General features: G+C 45.9%; 1 protein-coding gene across 1 annotated transcript in view; it reads right to left on the reverse strand.

The window, feature by feature from the left end:
- Window positions 1-860: 860 nt before the first annotated feature.
- The window catches only part of myom1b (myomesin 1b), a gene marked incomplete at both ends in the record, with an annotated part of 29,312 nt that continues 8,046 nt past the window's right edge, over window positions 861-22,126 (reverse strand). Inside the window, 28 exons of the mRNA XM_084451923.1 lie at window positions 861-1,115; window positions 1,308-1,363; window positions 1,503-1,525; window positions 1,681-1,717; window positions 2,958-3,121; window positions 3,340-3,445; window positions 3,685-3,723; window positions 3,816-3,903; window positions 6,791-6,904; window positions 7,085-7,152; window positions 7,317-7,376; window positions 8,453-8,597; window positions 8,820-8,956; window positions 9,355-9,399; window positions 10,363-10,469; window positions 10,629-10,785; window positions 10,916-11,030; window positions 12,430-12,614; window positions 12,784-12,910; window positions 13,064-13,260; window positions 17,312-17,433; window positions 18,130-18,304; window positions 18,521-18,704; window positions 19,047-19,171; window positions 19,307-19,360; window positions 19,784-19,983; window positions 20,178-20,319; window positions 21,826-21,987. Of these exons, the coding sequence (XP_084308049.1) occupies window positions 861-1,115; window positions 1,308-1,363; window positions 1,503-1,525; window positions 1,681-1,717; window positions 2,958-3,121; window positions 3,340-3,445; window positions 3,685-3,723; window positions 3,816-3,903; window positions 6,791-6,904; window positions 7,085-7,152; window positions 7,317-7,376; window positions 8,453-8,597; window positions 8,820-8,956; window positions 9,355-9,399; window positions 10,363-10,469; window positions 10,629-10,785; window positions 10,916-11,030; window positions 12,430-12,614; window positions 12,784-12,910; window positions 13,064-13,260; window positions 17,312-17,433; window positions 18,130-18,304; window positions 18,521-18,704; window positions 19,047-19,171; window positions 19,307-19,360; window positions 19,784-19,983; window positions 20,178-20,319; window positions 21,826-21,987 (3,389 nt within the window). The remainder of the gene's footprint in view (window positions 1,116-1,307; window positions 1,364-1,502; window positions 1,526-1,680; window positions 1,718-2,957; window positions 3,122-3,339; window positions 3,446-3,684; window positions 3,724-3,815; window positions 3,904-6,790; window positions 6,905-7,084; window positions 7,153-7,316; window positions 7,377-8,452; window positions 8,598-8,819; window positions 8,957-9,354; window positions 9,400-10,362; window positions 10,470-10,628; window positions 10,786-10,915; window positions 11,031-12,429; window positions 12,615-12,783; window positions 12,911-13,063; window positions 13,261-17,311; window positions 17,434-18,129; window positions 18,305-18,520; window positions 18,705-19,046; window positions 19,172-19,306; window positions 19,361-19,783; window positions 19,984-20,177; window positions 20,320-21,825; window positions 21,988-22,126) is intronic.

Below are 22,126 nucleotides of genomic sequence, written 5' to 3' on the forward strand. Positions count from 1 at the left end.
AAACCACACAGAGGAGGATGTGAGGGAATACATGCTACTTTTATTAGTCCTTCTCAATAGACAGGGGTGGAGGATGGCGAATCGATAATCACCATAAAGACAGGGGCATCATAACACGACAGGATGACAGTGGAGGTGACATCATAATCACAACAGGATGACAGTGGAGGTGACATCATAATCACTACAGGGTGACAGTGGAGGGGACATCATAATCACTACAGGATGACAGTGGAGGTGACATCATAATCACTGTGCCGTGATTGTGAATGAAATGGAACAAACATTTAAACACAATGATCTGTTCTAACAGGAGTTCTCAGTCCTGGTCCATGTCTTGATCATCTCTTTTCTTCCTAGACTTAACCAGTTCTGTTTCTCTAGACCACACGTTGATTTACAGAAACATCACATACTTCCTCAGTCTCAAGTCTGCTGCAGTAAATCAATTTAAACAAACACAAACATTTGTCTCTTCATGTCCCTCTAGCACTGAACACAAAAAAGTAATGTTTAGGGGAGACAGGGTGTGATTTTATAATCATGTAATTACTAATACTTTAGATTCACAGTTCAAGATAAAGGATGATTGGACCTAGTAGTATGTTGTGCATGTTTTGTTTCAATAAATCTACTTCTTCTGTTCAAATTAAACTACTCTTTGGCTTTCTCTCTGAATCTTCGGATACCTCCTGCTCAGACTACAACAGTAGAGCATCTCCTGTTACACTGTATACACTTCCATTACACTGTATACACTACCCAAAGCACCATCTCAACCTGGGATATTTCTCTCTTTTTTTGGTTAATTTTCTTGCTTTTTTATACATATTTACTTAAAGACTGGTAAATAACCCTGATTACTTGCCAGCCACCTCGTCGGGGCGGAAGACACTTACGGTGAAGTCCCCGCTCTCAGTGCCGTACTTGTTCTTCACGAGGATGGAGAACTTGCCGGAGTCTGCATTGTTCACCGTGGTGATGGTGAAGCTGGCGAACTTGGCCGACTCGAACTTCAGGATGTAGTGATCGTCCGACACCAGCTCCCTATCGTTCTTCAGCCAGGTGACCTCAGGCACCGGGTCGCCCGAAATGTTGCAGGTGAGGTTCAGGGCCTGCGGGGCCACGCACACACACACACACACACACACACACACACACACACACACACACACAGTGTCACGAAGTGCCAGGATTACACCATAGACATAACAACACACACAGTACGACACATACAGGAGGTACAGTATACGCTATGTACAATACAGATGTACGTAGAAGAGAGTGTCAGAGGAGTTTCAGGCTACCTTGCCCTCCTGGATGGTGACGACGTCAGGTAGACCTCCGGCCACGCGAGCGCGGTCTGGAACAAACAACATCAGGAATTATACGCACAGGCCTAGAAACCACTCTGTACCCACCCAGGCGCTAGATCAAAGCCCTGTTATTAACACTGAGGGCACACTGACTCTACAAAAGTCTAACCAAACAGTCATACTCACTTCTCTCTGCAATAGCAGCTGCCCTGATGATTTATGGGCAAAAAAACAGATAGAGACGTTTAATAAAAAGAAGAAAATTACAATAGAATGTTTTGGGCAAAACAGCTAATCTTAAATAATGGAACATTTTATTGTATTGAATGTGGTATACAGACCCTAACCAAACTCTGTTACTCACTTGAGTCTCTGGAATTCTGCATAAGCGTCATCAAATGCTGCATAGAAGAAAAATGCAAGTGAGTATCAATACACTGGCACAGCAGAGAGAGAAATACTGACTTTATCATTCACACATGATACACTTACCAGACCTTTTGTCAAAATATTATTTGAAATAATTAAAATTTCCTATCTGTGCTTGTCTGACTGCTCTTGTCTGAAATGCAAGCCCAGCCCACCTGACCAGTAGCGTAATTTGCATAGGGTGTGTGGGTTCTAATAATGTTAGGCTACTGTTTTTCCGCAAACTCCAGTAGCCTATATCTACTACATCAGAGCAAATTATGTGGGCTTTTCTGCATTTCTGCAAACGGGAGTTTTTTTTATAACATTGGCGATGCAGTAGGCTACACATTGGGAAAACTACTGTGTGTAGAGCCATATAACTAAGGAAAGTGTCCCTTGCTCTGGACACAACCTCTGACCATGAAGGAGGAATTCCACAGAATAGCTGGTGACTATGTTGAAAGCATTCAGTTGAAGTTAATGACGATATTTTACATAACTGTCTAGTAATGCTGCAACCTCATTGTGCGTACTGTAAATGAGTGAACAGGAAGTCGTTCCACAGCATTAATGTGCAGGTCATCAGTGCAGGTAGCCTACATTGACTAGGCTACTGTCTGAAAATTACAAACACAATTCATTCATATACTGTATAGGCTACAATATAGCCTACCTGACCACTGATTGTAAGGCTTATAGGCTACTGTACAGTAGGCATAGCCTACTGGTGACTAGTAACTGCAGTTGATGCCTGGAAGTGCTGTGTCATGTTAAGTCTGTGTCTCTTATAATAAAAAACACTCCTTTTGTTATCCCCGGTCCTCGTTCTTATGTAGAAATAAGTTTATATAGATCCAGTATATCACAGCTATATGTTTCAGCTGGTACAAATTAAGATAAATTCAATAGGCTATTTTAATGAATATATTATTAGAAACATATTTTTGATTGACAGACAGGCTAGGGGCCCCTTTGAGGTGAAAAAAACCCATGGGAAGATTAACTGAAAGGATTTCTAATAATATTTTGGAGCCAGCCAGGTCCGACACTCACCCTGATCTGACCCTCACCCTGGTCAGACCCTCACCCTGGTCTGACCTCTGACCTTCACCCTGGTTCAACCCTCACCCTGGTCAGACCCTCACCCTGGTCAGACCCTCACCCTGGTCTGACCTTCACCCTGGTTCAACCCTCACCCTGGTCTGACCCTCACCCTGGCCAGACACTCACCCTGGCCAGACAGCTCCACAGTCCTCCGCAGTCCGCCCTTCCCATCGAAGAACTCGATGGCGTATTTGCCCTTGTCCTTGTCTGTGGGCTCAGAGATCTGCAGCCACAGCTGCTCTCCCACCACACCACTCTTAATACGGTCTGTGAAGGCAATGGCTGCATCCCTAGGAGGGAGAGAAAAAACAGCACTGTGGTATGGGCAGGAACACACACACGCACACATACACGCACGCACGCACGCACGCACGCACACACACACACACTCACACACACTTTCTCTCTCTCTCTCTCTCTCTCTCTCTCTCACACACACACACACACACACACACACACACACACACACACACACACACACACACACAGTGAGGTGAGGAATACAGACTTGTAGTGCCAGTTGACGTGCAGCTCGTCGTTGTAGTAGCTGACAAAGGTGTACATTCTGATGCCCTCCTCTGTGCTTTGGATCTTCAGTGGAGTGGAGGAGTTGGCTGGAGTGAACACAGTCATGTTTTATAAATTACCATCTTGTAAATTACATAACAATAAAGAAATGCAGAATTTTTATGTTTTATATACAGCTGTTTTATATACACTTCTGAAATAATAATGTAAAATATATTCAATCATATGAGGAAAACTGTATTATTCAGCAGGGTGTTGTTTCACATAAAGACATAACACCCTGTATATGTTATGTTTCGCATAAAGACATAAGAGACTTTATTACCAATGACACTGAACACTTGATTCATCAAGTCCTTGAAACCTGTAAGACAAAATGTTGTGATTTCATTATTATCAGTCCATTTTCAGCAGTAGCATGCTATAGTGAATAATGTGTGGTTCTGAGTGGGGTACCTTGGTCAATCAGATTCAATGTGGATGTGTCCTTTCCTCTGTCGTCCTTCAGAACTATCTCATAAACACCAGCATCCTTCTTAGAGATCTAGAGGAACATGACCAAGTTAGAGGCAAGCACAGCAAGTACCCACATGGCAGAGCAATAACAACACCATCTTTTTGTCATATAAAAGTCAAAAAGAGTCATATAAAAACTAAACAGAAAAGCCAAGCTTTTCTCCCCTGCTAGGTGCTGCAGGACACGTATAGGACGCAAAAGCAAGAAAGCATTCTCAAGGCAAGGCCAGACAAGACAAAATGGCGTCTTATCACTAATGGTGACAACGGAAAACAAATCCCAACTTTGAGTGGTCTCCAGGAAGCACCGTCCGGGGGAGAGCCTGCTGCCGGTGTGTCACGCTGCAATGGGACACATGTCACATGTTTACACCCAAGCATTTACACGCTAGCACGTCACACGTGTGCACAGTGACACGCATATGGGACAACACGCTGGGATGGAGATGGCTGCGTTGACACAAATATACTGTAGGAGAAAAAGCTGACAGGACAGGTGGGATAGAAATGGACACAAAGAGATTAAGACAGACAGAGTCAAGAGAAAGTGAAAGAAACGGAGTACAGGGTTCGAGTAGGTGTGAAGTAATAAACTGAGTGAGGTGTAAGATAAGACATAGCAAGGTTGTGAATACGGTCCTAATCCAAAAGGTCAGTAAAACGACGAGCTAAGCAGTAAGACTCTGGTCAAGGCAGAGCAGAGGAACGCTTTCAGTCTGTGTTTCAATCAGACTGGTCCTGCCACAGTGCTCTGCGGAGCGCTTCCAGAGGTCCTTCTTATCAGCCGCTATCTGCCTGTTCAATGCATCCCCTGACTGGCTGGACACTACGAACCTGAGTCAGCTCAGAGGCTGCTAAGGCTCTTTGGCTTTTTGGACAGGACATGGATACTACTTGATTGATGCTTGAATTGTGCACACCTTGACTATTTAGATTTCTTGACTATTTAGATTTCTTATATATCTGGTATCTATTGTACATTTTTATTTAGTCTATCTAGTCTTGATTGTGTTTTATTTTCTGTCTTTTATATACTGATGCTGTAACAGTGCGATCTCCCCTCGGGGATCAATAAAGTACCTACCTATCCACCTACCTAAGACACATGTACAATACTACTATTGATCTACTGTGTACATTCTCGCTGCTGTAACAGCCCCCCCCCCCCATTATTAAAGAAAGTTCATCTTATCTTACAGTATATCAACATTCTCTTGATTGTCATGCACAATATGGTTGTGGGCTGAACTGTGTGTCCTGTAGGTCACGGTTTCCTTAAAACCACCTTGAACGACTCCAGAACACCTTGCAGCCCAAAGATACAGGGAGAGGATGCCCATGATCAGGCACGTGCACTCATAGACCTCAAGGGGGGTGAGGGACCCTGCCTTTTTCGACTCTGATAGGGAAGTGCCTTGTTTCTGCAGGCTGAACCTTTTTTATAAATAAATTCCTGTTGCACAGAGCCTGCCCTGCTGAACAGATTTTGATTGAATCAAAATATCAGGTTGGAAACCTGATAGAGAAAGAGTGAGAGATACAAGGAAGGAAACAAATGCAACCGCACGCGATAGGCACTCGATAGACGTGAGAGTCAGTCAGTCAAGTAAATGTCTTTTTGAGGCAGACACAGGCATGTTACAGGTAGTCTGTGGCCACTGGCTAACATTAGGAAACACTTTCATCTTATAGTGATATATTGATTTGCTTTACCTTTTGCTAGTACTAGCCCTAACGCAAGAATCAGTCTCTCTCTCTTTCTCTCTCCCTCATGTCATTAGTTTTAATATTGTCTTATTGTGTCGGTAGCTAGTTAGCTAATGTAGACTAATATTAGCTAGATAATGTAATCTCTCTCTCTCTCTCTCCCCCCCCTCTCTCTCTGTCCAATTAAAGAAAAAAGGCTAAATGTTGTCTAATATCATCATTAAACAGTAGCATTGCAATTTTTATTTGTAGGCTTCTAACTTCACCATTCATCATGTGTGTATGTATTGTCTTTTTGACTTTTAATGTATCGGTGTCTTCTGTCCACTGTTGTTGTTGTGCTGCTCCCTGCAAATCAATTGCCCTCTGGGATTTCATAATAAAGTGAAGTGAAGTGAAGTGATCATTCTACTGGATGGCTATAGGGTAATGTATCTTCATCACAGTGGCCACCTACAGCCACCCCACCCTCTACTGTGACGACTCTGTGACAGGAAAGCCTAGCAGGTACAGTTATCACAAATTAACAGCCTATCGAATATAAGTAGGCATAGCTGTTACCATCAGCTAATGTTCTATAATGAGTGGGAATACAGGCTAATGGACTTAAACAGTAACAGACAGTGCAATTTTAATTGTAGGCTTCTAGCCTTTGCTATAGCTCCTAATAACTTCTTTAGAAAGGAGATGCAGTTGTGAGTTCTGACAAGTAGTAGTACTGACCTACATTTAAGTCACTTTGGATAAAGGCTTCTGCTAAATTACTGTAATGTAGGCTAATATCACTCGCAGCAACATAGGATATGCAGCTATGTAGTTTTCTAGCTATTTATGGCTAGAAGTAGCCTATTTTGTTTATTAATTTACATTACATAATTTGCTAATTAAGGTAAAAATGTGCTGTGTGCGCTGCACAACCTAAATACCCTTTTTAAAACTTTCGTCTCTGCCCCTCTTAACATCCAGCGCACGTCCCTGCCCATGATGTGTAAGGAAACTAATATTCATGATATATGAGTGTAGAAAGACATGTGGCGATGACATAGCTGCTTAACATTTATATATGCAAATGAGGAACATCATTGACAATATACTGCACCAAAGACAGGCGTATAAAGTACTGTAAGTACTGATATATAGGCTATACAGTAAACAAATGTAGCGTTCACCCTTCTCTCTCTCTCTCTCTCTCTCGCTCTCTCTCTCACCTGAGCAATCTCCAGGGTCAGCACTCCCTCGCTGAAGGTCAAATGCTCATCTGCCTTGATCTCACGCCCGTCCTTGTACCACAATGCAACAGTCTCCTTCTTAATATTCCCAACCTGCGGGAGAGACGAGGAAAGAGAGGGAGAGATAGAGATAGAAAGAGAAAGAGAGAGAGAAAGTAGGGGAGGGGGGTAGGGAGGGGAAAGAGATGGAGAGAGGTTGTTGTAGTGATTCAAGGTTCCCCTCATCCTTGATCCTCTAGTCTCCATGATGTTGATGATGTCCATCAGCCTCACCTTGCACTTCAGGATAACACAGCATTCTGGGGTCACTTCGTAACTCAGGTAGTCTACAAAGTGAGGACCTACACAAGACAAACAAAGTATCCATTATTTATATAAATAACAATGAACTCTATATACAGTATACTTCTATAAATCTATAAATACTTCCTGCCATTCCAGCTGATTAAAGCTGGCAAGCTAAGATGTGTGATTATCAGGTCTATTATTGAGGGGTTTTCCATACCTTGCTTTCTGAACCATTCCTTCCTCTGGAACTCAGATTCCTTCTGCAACGCCTTGAACACTGGAGAAAATAAATAAATGATTACAGCATATACAATAAAGCTTTAGTATAATACATTGTTTATTTACTCTGTTAAAAAAATGAATGTTATAGCATTGGCTGTCATGACAATTCAGTCAGATTTTTGTAGTGTGTACTGTATAATATTGTACCATTGTACTTTATAGTGGTCTTTGCTGCCCCCTAGAGTACAATGTTAGGTTCTGAACCATAATCGGGAATAGGAGACTAAGGCTGCGTCACATGAGCAAGTTGTGCAGGTGACAGTGGAGGCGTTATGATGAATCCCAGCTGTAGATGAATGTTGCTTTATGGACTGCATGTGGTCAAATTTCAAGGCGCAATGTTATGACAAGTTAGTATGTCCCAATTGGATGCATACTGCATGCAAAGTACGTACTGTACTTTGTAGGGGCAGCTACTGTAGTACGTACAGATAGTGAAAAAAAAGAAAAAGTGTGACGTGATTCAGAACACAGCCTAGATAAGAGGGAAAGAGGAAGAGAGGCCTCATCTGACTACTCTAAAAATGCATCCTTCCTTCCTTCCTTCCTTCCTCCTTCCTTCCTTCCTTCCTTCCTTCCTTCCTTCCTTCCTTCCTTCCTTCCTTCCTTCCTTCCTTCCTTCCTTCCTTCCTTCCTTCCTTCCTTCCTTCCTTCCTTCCTTCCTTCCTTCCTTCCTTCCTTCCTTCCTAAAAGTGATCTCTGAGTGAATCTAACATGATTGGGTAGGTTAAACAATGTACAACCCTACACAACTGTCCCCAATGCAGACATGTCAGATCAGTGTTTTCTCCATGGTGAGGGAGGAAGGAAGGAGGCATGCTCAGATCAAGAGAGCCAGAGTCAGGCTGAGTAAGTAAGGACAGAGTCAGAGTCAAGCTGAGTAAGTAAGGACAGAGTCAGGCTGAGTAAGTAAGGACAGAGTCAGAGTCAAGCTGAGTAAGTAAGGACAGAGTCAGAGTCAAGCTGAGTAAGTAAGGACAGAGTCAGAGTCAGGCTGAGTAAGTAAGGACAGAGTCAGAGTCAGGCTGAGTAAGTAAGGACAGTTAGGGGTCAGTTAGGCTGATAGTTTACCATCTCCAATGAGCACCAGGCTGGACTGGTTGGTGGCTTTGCCGTCCTGCAGCTGGAAGGTGAAGGTTCCCTCATCCGCAGGCGTCAGAGACTCCAGGATCATCTCAATCACTCCTGTGTTCTTGTCAAAGTTCATCTTGTACTTCTGCAAAGCAGCAACCAAAGATAAAACATTTTCAGTCTCTCCGTCACACTCAACAACAACAAATTGCCTTCATACTCAGACTGGTGTTCAGATTCAGATTCAGATTGCCTTCATACTCAGACTGGTGTTCAGATTCAGATTCAGATTGCCTTCATACTCAGACTGGTGTTCAGATTGCCTTCATACTCAGACTGGTGTTCAGGTTCCCTGCAGAGCTCTCACCTCTCCATGAGTGACAACATTATCGTTGAACACGTATTCCACTTTGCCGTTGGCTGAGATCTTCTCTGCCTGCAGCCAGAAGCGAACCCTGCCCTTCTCCTGCAGCTCAACAGCCAGCTCTGTCTTCAGAGGGATAACTAGACAGAGAGAGAGAGAGAAAGAGAGAAAGAGAGAGAATGAGAGAGAACGAGAGAAAGAGAGTAGGAAAGAGAGAGGGACAGCAATAGAGAAAGAGAGTAGGAAAGAGAGAGGGATAGCGATAGAGAGAGAAAGAAAGAAAGAAAGAAAGAAAGAAAGAAAGAAAGAAAGAAAGAAAGAAAGAAAGAAAGAAAGAAAGAAAGAAAGAAAGAAAAGGGGGAGAGTCAGTGGTTGTCATGGTCATATTGTCTAAAGGCACCATTAAGAGTTTGTAGTGTTGGTAATGATGATGAGTGATTAATGGTGTTTAATGGTTTGTAGTGTTGGTAATGATGATGAGTGATTAATGGTGATTAATGGTTTGTAGTGTTGGTAATGATGATGAGTCATTACTCACTGGGGAACTTGTGGTCGTGGCTGATCTCCAGCAGCTTCTTCAGCTCTATTAAGGACATGAAAAAACAAATAAGATGAAAACATCAGAAAAACAACACGAGTCATGCATTGAAAACCAGATGAGTCACACACTCAACCTGAGTGACCCCTTCTCCTCTGTTTATTGTCTTATTATGGTATGAAGAATATGACATGTTTCAAGAATAAATCTGGCAATATGGTCTGAACTGATGTATTATGTATATGTTAGGGCTGTCAATCGATTGAAAAAAACGAATTAATTACATGATCTGTAATTAATTAATTAATAAACTTAGTCACAATTAATCACACATATCATTTTTTGCTGGGACAGATTGGGCCCAAATGAAGATATCTCAATTAAAAGACATTACATTATTGTGGCAGATGAGTAAAGAATTGAATATACATTACAGAAAGTGGCTTTAAAAGTCAATATATTGTTTTATTAAATTCATATTTGAATTATTATTTGCAATATCTTGTTATGTGTAAGGCTATCAATCAATCTGAGCAACATATTCAGCTTGTGCCAATACCTCTGTGGATTTTCATTATGGCACTATTATGCCTCTTGATGGCGACTTGTAGCTGCATTGGAGGATGTAATTTGCAGCACTTCCATTAAGCCCTTAATTGTCTTCTACCATAGCAATTGACCTGCAGTCCATAGGAATTCATTTTGCAACTGATTTTGTCAATTTGTCTGAGGTAGACTTAGCCTACTCATTCTGTGCTGCCTGCTGTCTGTAGCCTACGGGATCCACTGGGCAAAATCAATATTAATTCAATTATTATTATTATTTTATTTCAATTGATTTGTGTTAATTAAATTAACGTGTGACAAAAATAAAATAAACAAATATATTAAAAAAATGTAAAAAGAGTAGTGTTGAAACAGAAATACTGCAGCACTAGACATGACAGTAGAAGTAGCGAGTAAAAGGCCACCAGGTCAGGTTGATGCTGTGAACAGACTGCAACTCACCCTCCTCTGAGAGAGTGTAGCTGGAGGAAGCGCCGTCCGTGTTGGTGACCATACAAGAGTAAATGCCGATATCGTCGGCAGCAGGTGTGTTAAAGGTGGCTTTGGACCTGAGGGGACACACAGGGGCAGAAGAAAAATCTGAGCACTGTGCTACCACAGGCCAGATAAATACACCCAAGCACACCCTCTCTCTCTTTCTCTCTCTCTCACACACACACATACACACACACACACACACACACACACACACACAGAGCTCTACTCACTTGCTTCCTTTGGTCTCCACAGAAATACGGGTCATGTCTGTGATTTCCTCATAGTTCTTGGACCACACGAATTTGGAGTCTGGGGTCAGGTCTGTGCATGTGAAGTTCATGGAGATCACACCATCATCGTCAACTTCCACAACTATCTCCTGGGTACCTGGAAACCAGAGGAATACAAGACTCAAATGCTGGGTGGAAACTCAAAACTAATACACAACTACAGTATAAAATATCTCAGTTATTCCACAGCTATAACCACTTCATGGTTTCTGGTTCTGGGGTCCTACCTGGTTTGGTTTGGGCCAAGACTGGTTCTGTGGGCTCAGAGGCCTTGCTAACACCGGCCTTGTTCTGAGCACGCACACGGAACACGTAGGTTTCTCCCTCCTTCAGAATCTTGATCTGTTCAAAAGGATCCATTATAGAAACATCTTCAAATTCAAGGCCAACTCCTCACTAAGGTACTTGTCCTAACCGTGTTACTCGCTCACACACTTTCCATTGTGTCTTTCTAGGTCAGAATGCATTCAAGTGGACAGAATAATGGACCTCATTCCTGAACATTTTCTTAAATGTCTTCTTAAATGTCTTCTTATGAACTTCGTAAGACCAACCCTAAGAAAGATCCCCGCCGGATTCATGAACGCGTGAAAATGTGTTCTTAAACTGCCAAAGTGTTCTCAGCTGTGCTCCCCCAAATGAGGAATGCCACTGCTTCTTTAGTTGAACGAGCGTTCTCGTACACCTGAATTTGCAAACATAAACGCCCCGCCAGCTCCTTACTACAGGGTTGTGTACACACAGAATCCCCAGATAGCGCGGAAAAAGTTGAGAGGTTCCCAATTGACATGATTGATGTTCAAGTTCACATGCAAATTCAACGTTTTATTTGCATTTAGTGTCGCATGCAACATACCAGTAAAATGAGCAGTGAGATGTTTATCTGCTGGCTCGTACAATGTGCACACTAAGCTTAAGCAAGGTGGAAAAAAAAACAATACAAAATAACAATAGAAAACAAGATGGTCTATGGACTTTTAATACAAAATGCAAAATATATAGCCTACATGAAAGGGATAGGATGTGCTGAGAGCAGATTATATTGTACAGTTTAGTTAAATGCATGAGTAGGCTACTTGTGGATCTTGATAGGCCCTATCTATATTATGTAGGGCCATATGATATATTTTAGTTATGGATATTCACGTTTATTTACAGAATATAGATGTGTCCATTCTGACGACTATGGAATATAAGGTGCTGTTGTGCTGAGTCTGAGTAGTGACTGAGTTTAGTGATTATTTGTTTATTCACTGCCATTTGTAGTTTGTGTAGTGCTTTTATTTATTTTAGGACACCACGATGCCTCATAGAATCATGACTATAAATGTGAAACGTAATTGGAAATGCTACAAATATTCTCGTATTTATTATTATTTCAAGCCTAGGATGTCTGTAGAATTGATGTGAACGCAATCAGCTTGGATTTCTCATAGATTCAGCCCTCGTGAACATGGGCTCACTCCAATCTGGCCTACGACTGCATTTCCGCGTTCTTAAATCTTGTTCTTAGATAAGAACTCCCAGATAAGAAACCATTCAGGAATGCCCGAATTGTCCTGGGAACTTCGTAAGTGGAGTTAAGAAGAAATGTATTCATAACTTTTTCTTAACTGCGTTCAGGAATGAGGACCATTGACCTTCCTGTATGGTACAGGAAGGTCAATGGTCTGGTACGGAAGAAAAAGTTACAGGCTGTACCCTCAGTGGGTTCATGAAATTCAGTGGATAGGTCACCAACCTTCATGTACTTCTTGGTACAAGCCTTCTCATTGACTCCTCTCCAAGCCTCCACATCTGCCTCCGCCTCCTTAATGTCAACGTAGTATCCGTTGACCTTGTCACGACCTTGGTACACGGGCGGTTTCCACAGCAACACCAGGGAGCTGCCGCGCACCTCTGTCACCTGCAGGTCATGGGGAGGGCCTGTGTCCCGGCAACCAGAGAAAACAGAAATTTGACGTTGTAGGTAACGTTGCCGTGACATTCCAACCATAAACCAAAGCAGCCAAAAGTTTCAAATGCACGAGAGGATCAAAATATATCAACAGGCCACGGCCAGGTCTGTGTAATGAGGGTCGGCTGTGATACCCACCTGGCACAGCAATGGTCCACTCCTCACATTTAAAGGTGTCACTAGGCAGGGAGGGGATGCCCACCCCAGCCATGTTGGCGGCGCGGACCTGGAACTGGTAGCACACATTCTCCTGCAGTTCTGACACCTAGACAGATCAGAGACGGACCAGAGATGGACACTAAACTAAATTCCAAGTCTACAGGGACTTCTTTTCAATTAAACTAGCAACCAACAGACAAGATTACAAAAGCAGGTTGAAGAGAGGACGTCACCCCCCCCAAAAAAAAGGCCACCTCACCCTGTAGGCTCTATCACTGACGGCCTTGATGTTAGCCTCGTGCCACCGCCCCGGCACCCCTGCCGTGACCTTGCGGTAGTCCACGAAGTAGCCGGTGATGTCAGCCCCGCCGATGAAGGCTGGCTGCTTCCAGGCGAGCACCATGGCGTCGCGCACACACTCCAGGATGTTGATGCCGTAGGGCGGCGCTGGGGTGGCTGGGGGAGACGCAGGACAGCAGTTAGCATCGGGCCGAGTCGGCTGTGAGGCCAGAAGGTAATAGGAGACTGAAGCCTGGTTATTGTGGGTGTTGAGCTTGAGTCTTTCATTACTTCTTACAAATCGTTTCTCCTCTTACAGCAAGAGTTAGGCAGGTTATTGATTCCTTGAAGTTGTGAATCGCTCAATGTAATATTGGCCTATGGAGCTGAGGAGGGGTTGGACTGAGCCCCTACTTGCTGTAAGAGAGTACTGTCAAGCCTCTACACAACTGCACCTTTAGCCTTTCACCTCAGGCTGTGTTCTCACAGCCCACATAGTTTGTGAGTCAATAAAGGAATGATGTGTAATGTCGGATGGGGTTGAACTTGGGCAGAAAGTTTTCAGATAGAGGAACACATCGGCTTCCAGGGACTGGTCGGCAGTGGCGTCTCTGAGAGACTGGGAGAGCTTGAAGCTGGATGGATACTGTTACATTGACATTAAACCTGTCATACACAAATAGTCACGTGTACAGGGTGTCCTCACTAATTTAGAGGAGAGGGAGTTGGGCCAGGGATCTGAGTGGGAGGGGTTTTAGGGAAAGGACAGATTACTTTGATAAAGGTCTCAGGTCACAGGTGTCAATTCCTCCGTTGTGGTTGGCTGACCTACTTCAGTGACAAGCTGTGATTGGTTGGCTCCAGCTATGTCACCGTGACTATGTGTGTTAATGTGTGCTGGTGGGGGGGTGGGTTCCTAAAGAGCCCGCCTATGTTGAGAGATGGCCATCATTGCCTGAACCTGTAAGGTGGGTTAAGGACCCCCATAAGCACCCCAGAGTGTGTGAGACAGCCCTGTGGTAGAGGTGGCCAGCAGATTGCCTGAGTGGCGTGACAGGTGCTGTAAGATAGCTGTAGGTTTAAACTTACCTGTGGATTTAAATTCTTACCGGTAGAGCACTTCAGCTACATTCTATATTTTAATGAATTTCCTGTGAATGTGAGAATACAACTTCTCTATACAGAGTTTACACTGGCAGTTTTCATGGTTCCAGAGCAAAAACCAGGTTTAACATAGAGACAAGAAAGCTAAGAAGCAACAATGTATCAATGAAATGAATCAAATATTCCTGGGGGTGAAAGATGAAAAGATCTGACGATGGAGGGAGGTCTCCCCTGGCTGTGTGCTCACCTGGGTCTGAGTCTGTCCTGGGTTTTTCTCTCTCCCGATTGGCAGAGTCGTCTACGGAGGACTTACGCGTTTTCCCAGCCACAGGCACCTTGGCTTGGGCTACAACCTGACCGTCGACCTCATCGGTGGCCAAAACGGGGTCTACGACCGGGTCTACCACTGAGTCTGGGACTGAGCCTACACTTGAGTCTAGGGCTAGGTCGCAGTCAGAGAACGGGCCCATGACCAGGTCGGGGGCCCAGGTCACACTGCCTCTCTTGCCCCCCTTGCCCTCCTTGCCTGTACCCCCTGTGGGCGCGGGCTCTGAGGAGCCAGGGCCAGGGGGCCCGGACGCAGCTCCAGCCCCGGCCCCGGCATCACCCCGGGCCCCTGGTGCACTGTCAGTCAAAGCATTGAGTCTTAGCGTAGTGTCAGGGGGGGGCTGGACGGCCTCATGCGTGCCCGCCCAGCGTGGCCTGTGCTCGGTTAGTCCGCCCGCGTTACCCCCCGGCCCCATCTCCGGCAACACACCATATGGGATACCGCCCCCTATAGGAGTTAGCAGAGAGAAGCAGAAGAGGCCATTTAACACAGGCAGAAGATCCATTCACGCAAACAATTTAAATCTCAGCCGAGACACTCAAGGAGGAAAGACAGAGGAGAAACTGAAAGACAGAGAGAGAGAGAGAAAGAAAGACTAAATTAATCTATCATATCAAATACAGTACAATGTCTTCATCTGACAGTGTGTGAAAAATGAAGACAAGATGACAAACGAGTGACATCTGGGTGAGGAGACAGAGAGCTGTTGTGAGGAAGTGCATTCCTGTGAGGACGGAGAACCAGTGAGCGCAGACTTTGCGCCAACCCTTCATGAAAAAGCCACACTGTATTTTAGTAATGATGCTAGTGGACTTCATCTAAGCTAGATCTGTACAACAGAACATGTACAGTATAATGTTACTATATGGCTATGCCATTAGATAATAATCAAATTAATGGAAAAAATAGAATCGGCACAATAGATATGCTCCCATGAACATCTATTTCCACCTCAGTAGTGACGTTTCAGGCGCAAGCCCTTCTTCAGACTGGTATTTTAGGGGCGGCTGTGACTCAGGAGGTAGAGCAAGTTGTCAAATGATCATAGAGTTGGCATTTCAATTCCCTGCTCCTCCTGTCCACTTGTCGAAGTGTCCTTGAGCAAGACATTGAACCCCAAATTGCTCCCAATGAGCAGGCTAGAACCTTGCATGGCAGCTGGCCACCATTGGTGTGTGAATGTGTGTGTGAATGGGTGACTGAGAGGCCATTGTAAAGTGCTTTGTCTGTTAAGGTAGAAAGGCGCTATTTAAGTGCAGTGCATTTACCATTCTACAGGAATTTTCTCCATTTTACATTTTACTAGTGTTGGGATGTGCATGCTTTTGTAAACCTTGCAAAAGCATGCCTTTCTATACAGTGAAAGCGAAGCTTCGATTCTATTGTTTCCACAAAGTCTTATTCAGAGACACATGAAATACTCTATATTGCTGCTAATGGCAGGCTGAGGAGAACTCCACTAGTATTGTTACTAAGTGTGTTTCATAAGGATGAACAGATCATGCTGCTCGGCACAAAGCTAGCCGGTGAATGAGTGATTAACTGGTGAATGAGTGATTAACTGGTGAATGAGTGATTAACCGGTGAATGAGTGATTAACCGGTGAATGAGGGATGTCTCCCAGCCAGACGTCTTGGTAGTCACAGTGCAGACAGATATCAGGGGGCAACTGGGTGCATGAGAGACCGACAGACTAGAGCAGTGGCATAGCTCCATCTGTAGCATGCTGTGTATCTGTGTCTCTTTTTAGAATAGAGTAGGCTACAGTGTGTGTTTGTATGTATTGTGTGAGTAGGCTACAGTGTGTGTTGTTTGTATGTATTGCGTGAGTAGGCTACAGTGTGTGTTGTTTGTATGTATTGCGTGAGTAGGATACAGTGTGTGTTGTTTGTATGTATTGCGTGAGTAGGCTACAGTGTGTGTTGTTTGTATGTATTGCGTGAGTAGGCTACAGTGTGTGTTGTTTGTGTTGTATGTATTGTGTGTTTTATGTGTTGATGTATGGTGAACTGTGAGAGCCATGCAATGCAAAGCAAGGCCACTGTCAGGTTAGTCTTCCCAGATGAGAGGGAGGGTTAGAAACAGACACAGTGCAGTCCAGGGGTACTGGTGGGGAGGGGTGGTGGAGGGGAATGGGAGGTACCTTCAAAACCAGGTGAGGGATGGGGGAGCCGACACGTCTCGTGCCCGGGGCATGTGGGGGGGGGTCGTGCGGGAAGGGTGTAGGTGGGAGGTGTGCGTGTGACAAAGGACCGCCAGGTCGGCTGGTTTTGTAACGACCACTGAGTTGGATCTCACTTGACCCAATTTAGAGGAAGTCTACAAGTCCTGACCCTGACCACGCCTCGTGGCGGTGCTGGGGTGTGGTGATAGGAGGGGCTCGACAGGGGTGGTGGGCGGGGCTCGCTCGGTTACGACCGTGCAGAAGAACGTGATGGACGGAGGAAGAGGAGGAGGAGAAGTGACAGAGTGGAACCATGGGACAGAACATGTACAGTAGGAGTATGTGTAGAGGCTGATGGGACACAAGAGAGCTCAAGACACGTCTCAATGGACAGAGATAATCAACAGAGATAATCAACAATGGTACAAAGCATGGGCTGTGAGACTAGACATTCCTTTAATAAACCACTACAAACCCCCCACCACCCGATCCTTCAATCCCTGATTTCAGACATATAAACATCAATATACTACAATTAGAAACAATAATCCATAACATAAAACCCCCAACATAAACAGAAAGGAAATGACTTGTGCAGTACAGTCCTGACATCCTGTGTTTGTCTCACTCACCAATAGCAGCCTTCACCTCGATAGCCTCAGACTCCTGAGAATCCTCGCTGATACCCGCAGCGTTCACAGCCCTCACCTTGAACACGTAGGTCTCTCCCATGGTCAGTCCGTGGCAGATGAACCTGAACAAATGACAGTTCAAAGTACACTTGTAATACACCTGTTGACCATACAGAGGGCAGACTACACATACAAGTACATCAGTGGGGGGGGGGGGGGGGGTTCAGTTGTCTCTGTGGAAGAACTGGAACTAACCCTAACCCTGAAAAGCTGTTAAGAGCCCTGTATGGCTCCTGGTGGAACCTTACAGTATATTGCTGAAATGGGTTCTAGCCAGAATATCTGAGGAAATGGTTCGACCTTGGAGCAAAAAGGTCTCTTAAAGAGAAGATTCTCCTACAGGGAAAACTAATGAGCCCTTCATGGTTATGGGCAGAACCCGTTCAGAGAGTCTACCTGGTGGGCAGAACCCGTTCAGAGTCTACCTGGTGGGCAGAACCCGTTCAGAGTCTACCTGGTGGGCAGAACCTGTTCAGAGAGTCTACCTGGTGGGCAGAACCCGTTCAGAGTCTACCTGGTGGGCAGAACCCGTTCAGAGAGTCTACCTGGTGGGCAGAACCCGTTCAGAGAGTCTACCTGGTGGGCAGAACCCGTTCAGAGTCTACCTGGTGGGCAGAACCCGTTCAGAGAGTCTACCTGGTGGGCAGAACCCGTTCAGAGAGTCTACCTGGTGGGCAGAACCCGTTCAGAGAGTCTACCTGGTGGGCAGAACCCGTTCAGAGTCTACCTGGTGGGCAGAACCCGTTCAGAGAGTCTACCTGGTGGCATTGACAGGCTTGTTGTTGCAGGGCTCCCAGACGTTGCTGCCCACCACACTGCTCTTGATGTAGTACCCGAACAGCTCCTTGGCACCGCGGGACGCCTCCCAGGACACCACCACAGACGTGTCGGTGTTCCTGATAGGCACCACACGGCCCGGGGGAGCGGGGATGTCTGGGGATGGCGGGCGGGGGGGGGTTACCAAGAGTGGAGGGGTTAGAATAGACATGCATAGAGGAAAAAAACATTTTAAGAGTGCCCCATTTTTCGAATGTATTTTGCCTGGTTCATAAAAGACCTAATGCTAGACCTATGCTAGACATAAAAGGCAGCTCCGAACATTTTGCCGCGGGCCTACTGCGTTGCCTCCTGTGACCTTTGACCCCTCACCCAGCTTGTCGCCGACGGTGGTGTACTCGGTGGCCTCGGAGGGCTCGCCCACGCCGGCGGAGTTGCAGGAGCGCACGCGGAAGCTGTAGGACTTCCCCTCGGCCAGGTCGAACAGGGCGAAGCGGGGCGACTTGACCGGGATCTCGGTGTTCACCCTCTGCCAGGTGTCTGTGCCCGCGACACACTGGCACACAGCAGACAGACACAGCAGTCAGGGTTCAGAAAACATGCATCCCCTATCAAGTCTGACAACAAAGTTACAATTTTCTTTTACATGGGCTCGATGAACATCCCCAAAGGCATGACTATCAACATCTTAGTTTTTTTGTGTGCGTTGTGTAACGTTCGTCTCTTTCAGTTCTTTGACAATCTAATTAGGTGGTTGATAATCGTAGTAATTGTGATTAGTAATCGTAATAGTTCAATTATTCTTATCCATAAAAAAGGGCCCAATGACAACAAAATGCTATGGATCCTCCATTCTTGTTGTTGCGTTATATGTCCTGTTGAGCCAGTTGTTTCTCACCTTCTCAACGTAGTACATAATGCCTTCATGGCCTCTCTCTCCAGGGGGCTTCCAGCTCAGAACCACGTAGTTCTTGGTGGCCTCGGTCACCTCCAGCTCCCGGGGTCTACTGGGAACCACACCCTCTAGAGTGGGACGAAGAGTAAAGGACACAAATCAAGGGCTTTTACCCTTAGCTCTGGGCTCTGACGATTAGTAGGCCCTGGTACATAATGGATATTGATGACTTCATAGGTGGTCGTTTATTGATCTGGTCTTACCCGCAGGCTCCTCCTCGGTGACGATGATCTGGCCGGTCCAGGGAGCAGAGGTACCTGACGGCCCGGTGGTAGAGCAGTGAGCACAGAGATGCAAAGAGCTCCATACTCTTCTAATCTCTGAGGCAGTGGTATACTGGTGACTGAACATGCGGGTATACTCTAATAGCTAATACTGTGCAGTACAGTTTACAAGAGGTACAGCCGCTTCTATACGCAACATGTGTGTCCATCTGTCTGCGCGTGTGTGTGTGTGAGCGGGGGTTTGTAGCATGAGATTAAGACCAATCAGAGGTAGCCAATACTGTTGCACACCAGCACTAGAGGAAAGTAGAGACTGTTCAAAAACCGCTTACTTCACCGCCTGGGTGTGATCTTGAGTTTGTGACGGCTATGAAGTGGGTAGACTGACAGTTCAAGCACTGGACTGATATAAACCGGTCTGACGTCACCGCTCAGAGGGGCGGGGCCCCACAGTACCTCTCATGCGAGCGCGATCGGTCGGGTCCATGGCCGCCACGGCCTCGGACACACGGGACGGGAGGCTGATGCCGGACTTGTTGACTGCACGCACGCGGAAGGTGTAGGAGCGCCCCTCCACCAGGCTGGTGACGGGGAAACGGGCGAACTTGGTCGGGGTGTCGTTGCACTGGATCCAGTGGGTGGTGCCGACCTCACATCTGAAGGGATTGGCAGAAGCGCAGATGGTTCAACCATCGGGGCCGGATCAAGGTGGGGTGGGGGACCCAAACTTTGGTGTTGTCCACTTATTATGAGTCACGTCAAAACTTGTATTCATATAATGCAAGAATTCAAGGCTAGAACACACTAGAAAATATCAGGGCCCGGCCTTGTGGTGAATGATTGGACTGACCTGTCAACAAAGTATCCCATGATAGAACTGCCTCTGTCCACCGCCGGCTGCTTCCAGGTCACGATGACGTAGTCCTTATTGGCGTCCTGACAGCGCACGTCTAGGGGAGCGCCGGGGGCCCCCTCCACCTCCGCATCGGCATCTGGTACAGGAACACACCCACGTCAACGACACGTACAAAACAGCACCTGGAAATGCTCTCCTTTCTCTCTGCGTCTGCCTTTGTCTTTCAGTGTCTCTCTCTCTCTCTCTCTCTCTCTTTCTCTCTCTCTCTCACAAACACACACACACACACACTCTATAAAACACAAACGGAGTGCTTTCGTTTACGTGTTAATATGTGGGGTACACTACACTGCGGTATGATTCATGTTTGGAGGGTACAGTGAGTGCAGTGGCAGACACTGAACTTCCTTGATACTGAGTGCCAGGAATGCTCCTAGTTAAACACCTCCCCCAGCAGCAGCAGTCCAGGGCTGGCGGGTGGGGGACAGAATTAGCAGCGGCCACATGGGTGTAAGGGGATAAGACTGGTGACTCTTAAAGAGACACAAACACACCAGGTCCTTCATTAAGTTGATGGCCACTTAGCTCGCTATTCAGTGTGCAGAAATGGTATTTAAAATAAGCAGGATATCCTATGTACTGAGTGCTTATGTGTTGAGCATGTGTATATCTATGGACAGCAGGGGTCTCTGTGTGCCTGTCGCATGCATGTGTGTGCGTGTGTGTGTGTGTGTGTGTGTGAGAGGGAGGGGGAGGGAGAGTGGGGGTAAGAGAAAAAGCAGAAAAAGTCAACAGAAAGAGGGTGTGAGATAGACAAGAGGGAAAGAGAGAGTATAAGTGTGAGTACATAATGTAAGTGCACGTCCATCACTTGATTGTCTTTTTATAGAGAGACTGAACTGGCTATTGTCTCTCCTGGAGGAGGACATATCAATTATCTGCCAATGTTCGCAGCCAAGCTCATGTCACAGCAGAGCTGGCTGAGAATAGCCTTGCTAGCGTTGTCTCATAAAGCTAGCTACAGTACCATCCTGGAGACACAGTCCTTTACAGAGCTACCCTGAACAGAGACAGAGAGAGCGCCGCCTGTTTTCATCACGCTCTGCAGAGGGCACGTGTCCACTGTGTTTTCAGGACTGCGGATACCAACAGATAAGGCCTGGCTAACAGACAACTCTAACAGATGAGCAGTTTGGCTACATGTACCGTTTCCTACAATGCCTGTTGACAGTATGACAGTACAGCAGTTTAAGATCTCTGAGGTCGTAAACAGAGATTTCCATTGTCAAAGCGGAATTTAAACTGAGGTCAGTGTGACTCAACTCCAATCTTCCTATAAGACCCCCCCCCCCCACACACACACACACACACACACACAAGGGCCATGGCTAAAGGGTTATCTGGTGTCAGACAAGGGGGCCGTGTCATGGTGTGATCAGGTGGTCAGGTGGACAACACCACACAAGGGAAAGGGGTATATGTGTACAAAGACCAGACACCAACACCGCTACAGCGCATGGGAATGTCCAGACACCGGTCAGTCTCCCAGGGGTGTCTATAATGTGAGGAACCATGGCGCATGCATCACCAGTGTTTTTCCATCAGTACTGAACGCTAAGACGACCCCACCCCCCTCCCCCACCTCTGACGAAGACATAGGCGGAGTAGGTCTCGTAGCCGGACTTGGTGGTGATGCGCAGCGTGTAGAGGCCCTCGTCCTCCTTGTTCAGGTGGGTCAGCGTCAGCGTGGCCCGGTCACCGCTCCAGTGCATGTGATTCCACTTGGAGGCGGTCAGGAGAACGTCTTGACAGGGAGCGAGAGAAAGAGAACATCAGGAATTTAACACCGGGACGATCTACTCAGATGGATCAAATACGGGAACGTGGCATAGAGAAACAGGGTTAGGATTAAATGTGATGAACCAGGATAGGCCGATAAGCTA

The sequence above is a fragment of the Borostomias antarcticus genome (genome assembly GCF_949987555.1).
Source record: "Borostomias antarcticus genome assembly, chromosome: 2".
Lineage (NCBI taxonomy): Eukaryota > Metazoa > Chordata > Actinopteri > Stomiiformes > Stomiidae > Borostomias > Borostomias antarcticus.